This window comes from Opisthocomus hoazin, chromosome 19 (assembly GCF_030867145.1).
Source record: "Opisthocomus hoazin isolate bOpiHoa1 chromosome 19, bOpiHoa1.hap1, whole genome shotgun sequence".
Lineage (NCBI taxonomy): Eukaryota > Metazoa > Chordata > Aves > Opisthocomiformes > Opisthocomidae > Opisthocomus > Opisthocomus hoazin.
This window is the reverse complement of record NC_134432.1, coordinates 15,337,449-15,349,954: the sequence shown is the minus strand read 5'-3', so window position 1 is coordinate 15,349,954 and position 12,506 is coordinate 15,337,449. Positions and strand designations below refer to the sequence as shown.

At 59.0% G+C, this 12,506-nt stretch overlaps 1 protein-coding gene across 1 annotated transcript; it reads right to left on the bottom strand.

Moving 5' to 3' along the window:
- Window positions 1–4,979: 4,979 nt before the first annotated feature.
- Window positions 4,980–10,904, bottom strand: LHX3 (LIM homeobox 3). The gene is made up of 6 exons (XM_075439539.1): window positions 10,835–10,904; window positions 8,220–8,391; window positions 7,739–7,941; window positions 7,390–7,541; window positions 7,100–7,271; window positions 4,980–5,398 (listed from the first exon to the last, which is right to left on the bottom strand). The coding sequence occupies exons 1-6, from the start codon at window positions 10,902–10,904 to the stop codon at window positions 4,980–4,982; spliced, it is 1,188 nt and encodes a 395-aa protein (XP_075295654.1).
- Window positions 10,905–12,506: the final 1,602 nt, after the last annotated feature.

Genomic DNA, 12,506 nt, shown 5'->3' with positions numbered 1-12,506 from the left:
CAGCAGCTGACTGTGTTTTAAAGTGGAAAAGTCCATTTAAATCCAGAAGCCTTGCATATTTGGCTATTAAGTTCTTTTTCATCCCCAGATTGCAAAATGCTGAGCACAAAAGCAGTGCTTTTGCATCCTAAATCAGCATTTTCCCCAGGCTCTGTTTCCTATCCGCTACAGCCGTGTGCCAACAGACACGCCTGCACGTGTGGTTTGGTGCAAAATGCACTCCGACCTAGGCACAGAATGAAGATGTCTGAAAGAAGAAAAAAAACCTGATTTAAACACCTTTCCTTTTTTTCCAGTGTACTTTTGATAAGCTTGATTTTCTCGTCAGGTTTTAACAAAGTCATTTGCTGCCTTTCGATGTTATTTCAGCGTATAAATCGTGCAGGTCTCTGCTTTCCTGCCTTGCTCCCACGGACCCTGGGGCTTGCAGGGAAAGGCGAGGCGGGGTGTGCAGGGTGGTGAGAACACCTCTCCTCGGCTGCTCGGACACTTCTGGGAGAAGCCACCAACGGGGACCCCGAGGGTGACCCAGCCCCAGCCCCCAACAGCGAGGGGTTTCACCTGGCGCACGTCCCCAGAGGGGCACTGATGTCCCCAAGCCCTGCGCCCCAGGGAAGCGGGCTGTCCCCAGACCAGCGCTGGGACCCCAGCTGGGGACACCCCGCTGTCACCCCTCGTTCCTCTGGATCGGGCTGGACGAACCCCGCCTGCCGCAGTCCTGCTCGGCTCTGTTCCCAGCAGCTCTCCAGGACGCAGCTCCCGCAGAAGCTGTGCGAGCGGAGCCAGGAGGCTCAGCCGCCCTCCCCAGACACCGCTCCCAGCCAGCTTCGCAGGCATGGGGTTACTGCCCGCTGCGAGCGCCGGCAGCCTCGGTCGCTGCGGTAAACGGGGTCCCTTGCAGAGCTGGCACCCCCACAGAAAACAGTTAACAGTAAAGTGGTGTCTCTCCCTTCCAGCACGAGTGGTTTGCTTTCACTGGCCTCATACAGAAAATCAAAATAAGAAAAAAATTAGTTACTTCTACTGTTTGACACAAAATCTAATCATTTCCTCCAGGGAATGCAAGTTTAGACACAACTGCTTCTAAAAGATGAAGGTGCCGTTCGGAAAGAAAGATTCATATGGCAGGTTTTCCTCACCGAGAGCACAAAAAATTTCCAGCCTCCTATGTCACGCGCTCACGCGAATCAGCGGAGGTTGCTAAGGTCACCTGCAAACTGAGCAAAGCAAAACCCCTCTGCCTAATTCTGTTTGGGTTTTACAAGCTGTCAGGCAGGTGGATAGCGTTGGTTTTATTTGCTTCTTTTAAATTGGTTTTCTTTTTAACAGGAAGAAAGCATTTATATTAATGGAATCCCTGAGCCTTAGCCCTGAGAGGAGAGGCTGAAATGCAATCCCTGAATTTTATACCAGGACACTCGGGGAGCTCTTTGCGTTCAGACGAGCACAAGCGGCGGCAACTTTCAGCCCGTTCTGCCTTTCAGAGGGGAGCACAAAGGCGGAGGGGGAGATTTGCATTTCTTCCTTTCTTAAATTCAGCCATCCACTGGGAATTCCCAGTGTGAGAGGAACAACAGCACCCGTTATTTGCTGGGAGGGAACCGGTGAAAAAAAAATCTGTAAAATACACATTCAGTTACTAAAGATTCTGGACAGTGGTTTTATAACAGCAGCATCACCCTAAAATCGACTACGTTTCTGTCTTTCTGTTCTTATTTCTTTTTTAGGAAATGAGTATCTTAGAATTTTTTTTTTAGACTTTTATAAGAAAATATTTTTTAATACTTGAACTGCCAAAATGTTTTGATGCAAAATGCCCAGATTTAGTGCAGGTGTTTCTAAATCATAGGGCAGGAGAGCAGAAACCATGGGATTCTTGAAAACACACATTCTTGTTTTCTGTTTGGGTGAAGTTCTATTATCTGTTTTTTAAAATCCCTTTATTTTCTAATTGCTCCATAAGTTTCATTGTCCTTGTGCTGTACCTGTGGGCCAGCAGCAACAGTTGGCTCTCTGCTACTCGGTTCTGGAGAAGGAAGAAGGAGCAGCTCCAGGCTCTTGCTGCCGAGCCCAGCTCCCAGCTCCGACCCGAAGGAGGCAAATCTCTGCCTTGGCTGCGGGAGATGCAGCTTCACCCGTCTGAAAGCTCCCCCAGGACCACAGACACAGGCAAATTTGCGCGTCGCCCCTGTGCCCAAGCTGCCGTGGAGTTTTTACACCGAAAGCCCCACGGTGTCAGGCGGTGGGGCTTCCCCCCGCCCTGCCGCAGCCCGTGGGCTGGCTCTCCTGAAGCAAAGAGGGAGCTTCTCTGCCGAGGGAATATTGCGGCACTAAGGCGGTACCTGTGTGCCTGTTTTGCTCTGGAAGAAACTGTTTTGCTTGGGGGAAAATTAACTCTGTCCCAGCCGAAACCAGGGCATTATTTCAACCCTGCTTCCCGGTGCCAGCAAACCCCCAGAGAACTGTGTACGCTGCAAGGAGCTTCCCGCAGCGCCCAGCAGCGAGAGGCATCTCCAGAGCTTCCGCTGTGCTGCTCACTTGGCCCAGGCAGGCTTCTGACAGCTCCCCGGGAGCAGGAGCTGGACACAGCTCTTCTTCTCAGGTGGAAGGCGTGTGGAACGGGAGGGGGAAAAGCTGTAAAGAGGCTTACACGATGCTAGTGGTTAACAAGGATTTTGCAAATCTAAATCTTTCTGCAAGTATTGTCAGTACCTGCTGGCTTCTGGAGACGTCGGTGTCCCACCCTCGCCGAGCAAAGGCCCAGAGCGGCCAGAAGGCAGGGAGTGACGGCCGGGTGTCACGGCAAGCACACGTCCGCCCACAGCTGCAGAACAGCGAGAGACCGGAGACAAGGACACGTCACCCTGTTCCGGCAGTGGCGACGTGTCCTTTAGAAAAGGTAAGGAATAAGAGCCTGGAGCTCCCATGCGTCTCTGCCTGACATCTGGGGAGTCCCTGGGGCCGTGCCGGGGGCTGGCAGCCCGATGGGGATGGGGATGGCACAGCTCTTCCCCAGGGACAAAGCCCAGGACCAACAGTGTCTGCCAGAGCGTCGCCCGCCGGGCCGGTCCAGAGGCAGCCGCACCCCGACCTGCCAAAGCGTGCTGCTGGTCTCAGATTCAGCCCCTTGCAAAGACACTCGATACACCAAAGACCCCTGTACAAATACCGAAGACCCCTGTACAAATATTCCCCAGCTTCCCCGGGGAGCGGGAGGCGCGAAGCCCACGTGCTTTAAAAAGTGTCTCCCATCTGATCCCTAAATCAGCGACTTCAGCAAAGCGCTTGCCCCTGCTCTGAGCCCACAGATCCGGCGTGCATGTGTGTGAGCAAGCTGAATTCCCTAAGGGTTTTTCCTTTTCTCCCTGGTTTCTCTTTGAAATATTCCAATACCTGACTCTTACCGTTTCGGTGCACAACTTTCTGTCCACAGCCAGACAGTATCTGACTCTACTATTTGCTATTGCTGCATCAGCACAGATTCCTGCTTACATCTCTGTGGTGAATGCTGAAAAATAACCATGAGGTGGCAAAAACAGCTTGATCAAAGCCTGTGTGTGCACGGAGCAATGCTCTTTGGATCCCCCAGCGATTGCCAGCCTCCAAAACTGTCATTTTTTGTTTCTGCCTTTTGACAGTGGTGGGTTTGCTCCTGTATTTAAGCAGACGAGTGTATTGCAACAAGTTTTTGAGTCATGGCATTGAGTTTTGAGGGCTTTTCCTTTTAGTTTCAGTATTTTATTTACCTATATTGATGCTTCTCATGTCAATTTAGCAAAAGACTATGTAAAGTTTAGCTGACAAATTTATTTGTAGTCTTGAAGTATTTGATCATCAGAGAGAAAGCGAGAATATAAATAAAAGACACTGGACATTCACATAATCTACAGTTAATTCAGTCATTTTTTTACAGAGAACATTATACATATCGTCTTGCCTTTCCTCGCAGTCAGCTCGCACCATATCTGTGGAAATACACAAACGCCTGGGACAGAGAAGTGTCACCAGGAAAGGGTCTGCTCGCTGCGACACGCTCCCAGCGGTGCCTGGGGAACGGCTCGAACTCAGCCCGCCGAAACCCCCTGCCCAGAGCCCCCCGAGAAGGTATTTGGCAACAAGACATCAGGGTGATTTTTGAGACACTTTACAGTAAAACTGTTGCAAAGGAATTTGAAAGAAAAGCGTGAGATTCACAACCCAGAGCCGCTAGTGTTCCCGGGTCAAGAAAAATCACCTCTTGACCTCACGATCAAAGTGTGGTTATTTAGTGATAAACACATCTATTCACGGTTCAATGCTTATATGGAAGAATAGAACTAGCAAGCTACAAATTAAAAAGATGAGAAGCAGAATTAACATATGATTTTCATTCTACAAAGGAAAAGGGTTGTTGATAAATGATTGGCATATTAAAGAGCGTTTCATTTTAGAAAGTTAATGTAAATTCAAAATAAAACAAAACATACCACATCGGTGCGCTTTTTAAAAAAAAATCTGCTGGAAGAACAGAGAATTTTTCTATCATGAATATCTGAAGTGATTCACTATTAACATTTCTCCTATAGAAATATAGACATTGTCACACCTTTTACCGTGGATGAGGATGTTCTTTTCTCTTTAAAAGGATTCGGTGTGGACAGGTGACGGAGCAAGTCCTTGCTTTGGAGAATGCACTGACAACAGAAAGCAAAATACCTCATATCAAATCTGTAAAGCACAAGTCTCGGTGTTTAGTAAACACACAACAATCAGTTCCGTCTGGACGCTCCGTATCACTGCGGTGCGCCTGCCTTTGCCCGCCGTCCTCTGCCAACGCACCGCTGGGTCGCCCTCCGAAAGCACGCCCGCTCTCCCCGCGTCGTCACGCTTTCCTGCCCCGCTCGGCAGTCGCGGTCTGTCCCTCCTTTATTCCCGAGAGTAGGTGAGGTTTAACAGCACCGAGTCCTTTCCCTTCCCACTGCATGGCGGTGGACCCTGTATCAAAACTGAGCGTGGTCGACTTCATCCAGCCAAGAGGCCGGGCTGGCAGGGAAATCCGGGTACCCCCCGCTGCTGCCGGTGGAGAGGTCGGAGCTGGGCCCGTTCCCAGCCAGGACCCTCATGGACTGGGGCACCCCTTGTCCGCTTTGTCCCATGATGCCCAAGCCGTTGTCTGGGTAAACCAAGCTGGAGAGTAAAGGCTGGTGGCCAGGCAGTGCTTGCAAGGAAGTTGGTGACTGGGGTATCCCGTAGGGGCTGTTGGATCGCAGGTCGTGGTACTGGTCCTGAGCCGGGATGCCGCTGTGATCCAGAGGAAAGCTCCCGTTGGTCCCAGCCTGTCTCCCCAGAGCAGGAGACGCTTCGTTGAGATTGCTGTAAATCCCATTGGAATGGCTCATTTCGGACATGGAGGGCTCATCTGAAAGGGAAATGGACTGGTTTTAGTGGGAGAGCAATGGGCATGGCTGGCAGCGGCTGCACAGGAACTCCCGCAAGCTCTGGGTATAAATAGACTGGACGGTTGGGAGCTGAGCAGCCAGGCACTTGCAACTTGTAATTCCTTATTATTCCCGTCCTTGTTGATGGATATTCACAGAAAACCACGGGATTATTATTTTTTTCTGAGTACAAACATCTAATACATTTTGTTTTTTAAAAATATGCATGAAAAGTACATCCTAAAATATAAGACTGTGATTTTAAATTAATCCTTTAAAGGAGAATGGCGAGTTCAATGTCTTTCCACCTTTTGTTCTGCATTTCTATTTCGCTTTGAGGTTTATTTTGAATTTTGATATAATTTTTAGGAGCAACATGAACACTCACTGATGCAAGAAAAACTCTCCATTGCTCAGAAAAAAAAAAAAAAGATATTAAATCTCAGCAGTATTTGTCTGCTCAGGAACAGGCTAATGAAATGTATTTGTATGACTTAAAAACACTTGTGAAAAATGAGCAATATTTAAGTTACTGGCAAAATTTGTTTGCATCCGTTAGGGGTTTTATGGACAGTGAGAGCTGCTCTGTTGCCTGGGATACAAACCTGCTTGTGGCATCAAGCTATCAACAATTGCGCAACATTTTTAGTTATTATTTATAGTATATTCATATTTAATGACGCTGATGCACAGTGTGCATCAACAGACTTGAAAATCGAATATTTTTATGAACACGGGAGAGAAGCCGAGATGCAAAGCCACGTGTGTATCCCCGCAGTAGACGTGGGTCTGTGTGAACACGCACACCAAGTTTTGCATTTCAGATTCTCTCCTGTATTCCTAAAAACGATGGGCGCACACACGCACGTCTGGGCGCTGCGCTGGCACAGACCAGACAAGGTCGGCACAGACCGCGGGGCCCTGGGGCGGCTCCGGGGCCACGCAGGATGAGTCCCCACGCAGCGCTGCGGGCACCGGCCTCCCTCCGGCTGGAGAGCGTGGGGCAAGGCCACGCAGGGAAAGAGCAAGCGTGGGGACCTCCATGGGTTTGTCAACAGAAATGTCTGCTCCAAAAATGGGACCCTCCGACGCAGGAAGCTCCGAAGAGGCAGCAATCTCCGTGTCACAGCACGGCGGAGAGCTGACAGCTCCCACAGAACGGGGAACGGAGTCCTAGCTGGTGACTGCACAAATTAAACCACCGCTAAATAGGATGGGAAAAAAAAAAAAAATGGACATACTTTTCCCATGGAAACGTTCAGTGACTCCGAACTCTTTGGTTTTTCTATCTCCAAGTGTCCCTTGAAAAGGCTGCGTAGGAGCAGCGGCTCCGGCCTGGGCAGCGCCCGCCCGGGGAGCGCTCCCTGCTCCCCCTGCCCCTTCCCGGGCCCGGCTCCGGGCGGAGGAGCGGGGTTTCCCCCGCGGTGCCTCAGCCACGGCCGCCCCTCGCTGCCGGGCTCCGGCTCCCCCCCCAGCCCCGCTGGCCCCGCACCACGGGAAGTCCCGCACCTCCGCGCCGCTCCCGCCTTGGGCACTTGGTTTCGCTCGTTATATCGCGACTGAAAACGATTAACGCGGCACCGAGGGGGTGAGAGGAGCCCAGAGGCGGCCAGCAGCTCCGCGGGAGGGCACAGCCCGCGCCCGGCCAAGCCCCGGCGGGGAGCGGGGCCCCGGGCACCGACCTGTGAAGGAGACCTCGGCGTCGCTGTCGGGCCCCTCCTCCTGGATGCTGTCCTTGTCCGACTTGGAGGTCCCCCGGGATCGCTTCATGTTCCTGAAGTACTGACCCCACCGCTGCCTCCCCGCGTCCTTCTTCAGCCTTTTCTCCTTGGCCCGGCGGTTCTGGAACCAGACCTGCAAGCAGGGCACGCCGGGGAGCTCCCTGGCTGCGGGGCCGGCTCCTTCCCCGCCGCCTCCGCCCCCGGGGCCCGGGCAGACCCGGCGGGGGGGGACCGGGGCCGCCCCGTCTCACCTGCACCACCCGCATATCCAGCCCCGTCTCCGAGGAAAGCTGCTCCCGGACGTGCCGCGCCGGCTTGGGCGAGTTGTTGTAAGCGTTTTTGAGGGTTTCCAGCTGCTTGGCCGTGATGGTGGTGCGAGGCCTCTTGGCCGTGGACTCAGCCTCTGCCGACACGGGGCGAGTTAGAGGCGAAGTCACCGCGGAGCGGCCCCGGGGACGTGGGACCCCCGCCCTCCCTCCAGCCACCCCCTGATGGCAGATGCTCCCGGGAGCTGCATGAGCGCGTCCCGGAGGGCAGGAGACCCCGGGGCCGTCTCCCTCTCGCCCTCGGGGTGTTTGGGAGGAACGGGGCAAGGGCTACCTCTCTGCTTGGCCGTCTCGTAGTCTGCCTTGCAGACCAGCCTGCTGTCCTCCATCAGGTAGAACTCGTCGCCGGTGGCCAGCTGCCGTTTGCAGACGATGCAGGCGAAGCAGTGCAGGTGGTAAACGAAGTCCTGGGCCCGGCGCACCACCTGGGTCGGGGGGATGCCCTGCTGGCAGGCGGCACACTTCGTCCCGAAGCGCCTGGGGCGGGGGGGGACACAGGGACACAGCGTTGAGCGCGGCGGGGGGACCGGCCCGGCCCGCGGGGCTGCGACCGCCGCTGTCCGCGGTGCTGAACCCGCCCGCCCCGCCGCTGTCCTCGGTGCTGAACCCCCCCCAGCCTGCACACACACCCCCCCCGGCTTCTGTCCGCGGAGCCGAACCCCCCCAGCCTGCCGCTGCCCCCTCCCCCGGCTCCTGCCCGCGGAGCCGAACCCCCCCAGCCTGCCGCCCCCCGGCTTCTCCCCTTCCCCACGCACTTGAAGAAGTCCTCCTTGCAGTAGACGCCGTCCCCGCGGCTGAAGCACTTCTCGGCCAGCTGCGCCTGGCAGTCGGAGCATTTCAGGCACTTGCTGTGCCAGTGCCGGTCCAGGACCTTGAGGATGAACCTGTCCACGATGTGCTGGTTGCAGCCGGCGCACAGCGGGATCTCTGCGGGAGGCAGCCCCCTGTCAGCCGCCGCCTCCCCGACGGCCCCGCGGCCTCCCCCCGCCGCCCCGAGAGGAGAGCGGCCCGGCCCGGCAGCCCCGGGGGGAAAACCCGGGGAATGGCCCCCAAAAAATTAATATTAGTTGAAATTCGAACTAATATTCGTTCGAATGCGTTGGCGCGGCGCCGTGTGAGCCACTCCCCGGGCCGCCCGCACCGAAGGAAGAGCCGGGGAAAACGAGAAGCGAAGGGATGGGAACGGGATTAACCCCCCGGCCGAGCCGCCGGCAAAGCTGCGACGCAGTTATTCCGGGCTCTTTTTCCTTTCCCCACGCTTCGAAAATTCACCTGCAAACAACGGCGGGGTAGCCCGCGAAATAAACTGCCGAAAATCATGAGAATTGCTCCGAAAATAAAAACGCGATGGGCTTGTCCTTTCGCCCTGCAGATACCGACAGAGAAGATACAGAAAGAGATGATATAAGGATACAGTTATAGAGGAATAGAGATTTAAAAAATAAACAGAGACAGAGGAAAAAAAATAACAGGTAGACAGAGAACGAAAATGTACAGATATATAGACATAAATATATAAACATCGGTATATAGGTATAGATATAGATAAGTGAAAATGTGGGTATGGAGGTACGTAAATGCAGATATATCGGTATAAATGCAGACGGAGAGATGCAGAGATGTATACGTATAGATAGGTGCAGACAGGAGAGTATCTGCGTGGAAAGCGAACTGTGCGGGGATCTGCAGAGCGGCACGGCTGCGGGCGAGGGTAGCGGCGGGGATGGCACCGTCACGGGTGTGAATCCTCTCCCCGGCACCTCACCGCCTCCAAAAGACCCCCACACAACCCCGCTAACGGCAGCGGCCCCGGTAACGCGGCCCCGCGAGGTCCCGCACGTCCCGCGGATCTTACGCTGCATGGCGGCTCCGCGCCGCTCCCTCAGCCGGGCCGCGGGCACCCGCGCATCTTCCGCGGGGCGCGGGAGCAGCCCCAGCCGCCCCCCGCCCCGTCGCTGCCGAGGCCGGGCCGGGGTGCGGGACCGCCGCGCTCCCCCCTCCCCCAAATAACGGCGGTGGCGGGCGCGCACGCGTTCCCCCCCGCCCGGGGATTCGATTCGGTAGAGCCGGTGGCTTCCAGCCCCCCCCCCCCCCAACCCTCCGCCCTTGCACCTGCCGGGCCCGGCGGGAGGGCGACGGCTCCGGGGCGCCCAGAAACGAAACCCCGGCCCTAATCCCCCCACCCCCGCTAGACGGGTCCAGCGGCGGCGGGCGGGGGCCGAGGCGGGGGGGGGGAGGCAGCGGCGGTCGCTGCCCCGAGCCCGCCGCCCCGGGGAGCCCCGCGCTCCTTCCCGCTGCCCCCCGGTCCCGACGGAGCCCGGCCGGGAACGGGCGTCGCGTCCCGTGGGCGAACGGCGTTTTCGCGTCGTTCCTTCTACCGGGGTTTCGCTTTCGGCGGTGTCGCCTCCTCCCCCCGACAGTCAAACATCTCCCGATCACCGCGACAAACGCGCGACAACCGCGGCCGCCGTGACAGCACCGCGGAGAGAAGAACCGGGCGCCGGGTAGGACCGGGGGCCCCGGCCCGACGGCGGGGAGACTGCCGGGCTGCCGGCCCCGCTCCCGGCGACCCTCGGCCCCCGCACACCGGCCCGGCCCCCCCCGCCGCCCCCCGGCTCCTCGTTGTTTCGTTTTTAAGCTCCTGTCGCGCGCGATCGGTGCTGGCGAGAACCGGGACGGGACCCGCTGCCGCCCCCGGTGAGACCCCCGGCGCCCCGGACACGACGGGGGAGCGCGGCCCGGTTCCCCATCCCCCCGACAGCGCCATCCCCGTTCGTTAGACGGAAGGGGGGGAAAAAACCGTTTAGGAGAGGAATTAACGGGAGTTCTTCCAGCGAGGGGAGAAGCCGGGTGGGGGCCGGCAGGTGGGTGCCCGCCGTCGGGGGGGGAACCGGCGGGCAGAAACTCCCTGTTTCGTCCCTGCCCTCGTTGCGCGGGGAGCGGCGGGACCTGGGGAGAGGGGAGCGGTGCGGGGCAGAGCTCCCGCCGGGGCCGGGCAGCGGGGTGAACCCGGGCCAGCCGTCGCCTTTCCCCCCGGAGCGGGCGGGGAGCCCCGGATCCGGAGCCGGCGGGACCCGAACGGGTGCGGGACCGGAGCCGTCGGTCTGCGGGGGGGAGGGGGACAGCGGGGAGGTCTCTGAGGTCGGGGACGAGGCAGGAGAGAGCGAGAGGGAGCGATGGACCGGGATGGACCCCCCGGTGCCGTTGGGCCGCCCCCGCCACCCGGCAACCAGCTCCGACGGCGGCCCCGACGGCACCGCGGGGAGCGCGGAACGGCCGGGCCCGCTCCCGCCGGGGCTCCCAGAGCCGTCACCCGGGTCCCCGCGGGGAGACGCGGAGGTTTGCGCCCCCCCCTTCGCCCCCCCCTCACCTGGGCTCCGCGGGAAGGGGCAGAGCTCCGCTGCCTTCTCCGAGCCGGCGCGGACCCGCTCCAGCAGCATCGCGGCCTCGGCGGTTGCGGTGCGCTGTGCGCGGGGGGCTGCGGAGGAGTGGCGGGGCGGCGCGGAGGGGAGCGCAGGGAGCGGCGCGGGGGGTGGCCGCTCCCCGGGGCGGGGCGGGGGGGGCGGGGAGGGGGCGGCACCGCGCCGTCGGGCCGGGCCGCAGCTGGGCCCCGCTTTACGGCGGGGGTCTGCAGCACCGCAGCAGCGGGAGGGGAGGGGGCACTGGTCGCGGTGTGTCCCCCCCCCCCGCGTCCCACGCGTGGCTGGGGCCGAGGCGCGGGCAGCCGCCGGCTTCAGGAGCAAAGCGGCCCCGGGACCCCCGCACAGCCCCGACGGCGGCACCGGGCCGGGTTGGGGGGGAGTCGGCGTCAGGGGGGAGCCCCCCCTTCTGGGCAGGCCGCCCCCCGCCCGTCCCCGCGCGCGGATTTCGTTTGTCCCCGCAGCGCGGGGCTCCCCCGACGCCGCCCGTGGTGAGCGAGGAGGGGGGGGCTCGACTCCTCTTCGCTAATTAGTTAATGAGCGCGGGTGGGAACACGTGTCTGACCCACGGCAATCAGCGCCCTGCGGCTGGCGGGGGTTAATTGCACTAATTAACTGGGGTCGGGATGCGGACATGTGTGTGCATGCGTGTACTGGTGTGTGGGTGCGGGCGCGCATGGGTGCATGCGCAGGAGCACGCGTGTGCACAGAGGGGTGCAGGCACGTGCACACGCAGGGCTGCGTGTGTGGTTGTGCGTGCACACGTGTTCGCACACAGCTTGCGTGTGCGAGGGGTCTGTGTGTGTTTGTACATACGTGTGCGCGTGCGAGGGGTCCGTGTGCCAGCCTGCGCTTCCGCGTGGGTGCGCGAGTCGGGGTGGGCAGGTTTCCGTCTGCGTGTGCGCACGCAGGTGTGCGTGCCTGTGCCCGTACCTGCGTGCTTGTGCTCTGCTCCACGGGCGTTTGAGTGCCTGCGTGTGCAGAGGTGTTGGTGTGCGCCGTGGGCGCGTGTCCGTGCGGGGTGCACAGCCCCGTCCGTGTGCGCACCGCTTGCCCCAGGCAGCCGGAGCTGATAATTGTGGTTGTTACTGCGAGCCCGTTAATCCCCCGAATCCCTTTACCTCCTGCTCGCAGGGGATTACAAATTAATAAAAGCAGCTTAGGGGCGGGAGCCTCCCAACACACATATGTTCCTGCCCGACGGCAGCACGGGGACTTTCGCCCACCCGTGGGGGCAGCCGGGGAGCAGGCCCAGCACCGAGCCCCCGAGGGCCCCGACCTGGTGGCACCGGCATTGGCCCCGCAGTGCTGCTGAGCACCCCTGGGTGCCAGGCTGCCTCCAGCCCGCTCCGGACCCTGCATGGCACGGGGCTGCGGGACCAATGGCCGGGTCAGGACTATCCCCTCTGCTGGCTCGTCTGGCCGGGTGACAGGTCCCAGCCTAGGGGACCGCTCAGACCCATACAGTTGGAAAATGATGCAGGGAGACAATTTTGGGACTAGGATCTTGGGTCTCCAAATAAAATACCAAGATGCTGGGGTGTGGGTGCAGTGCTGGCCCAGCATCACCAGCACCATGCTGCAGTAACGCCGGGTACCGTGGCGAGTCCGGCGGGTACTACC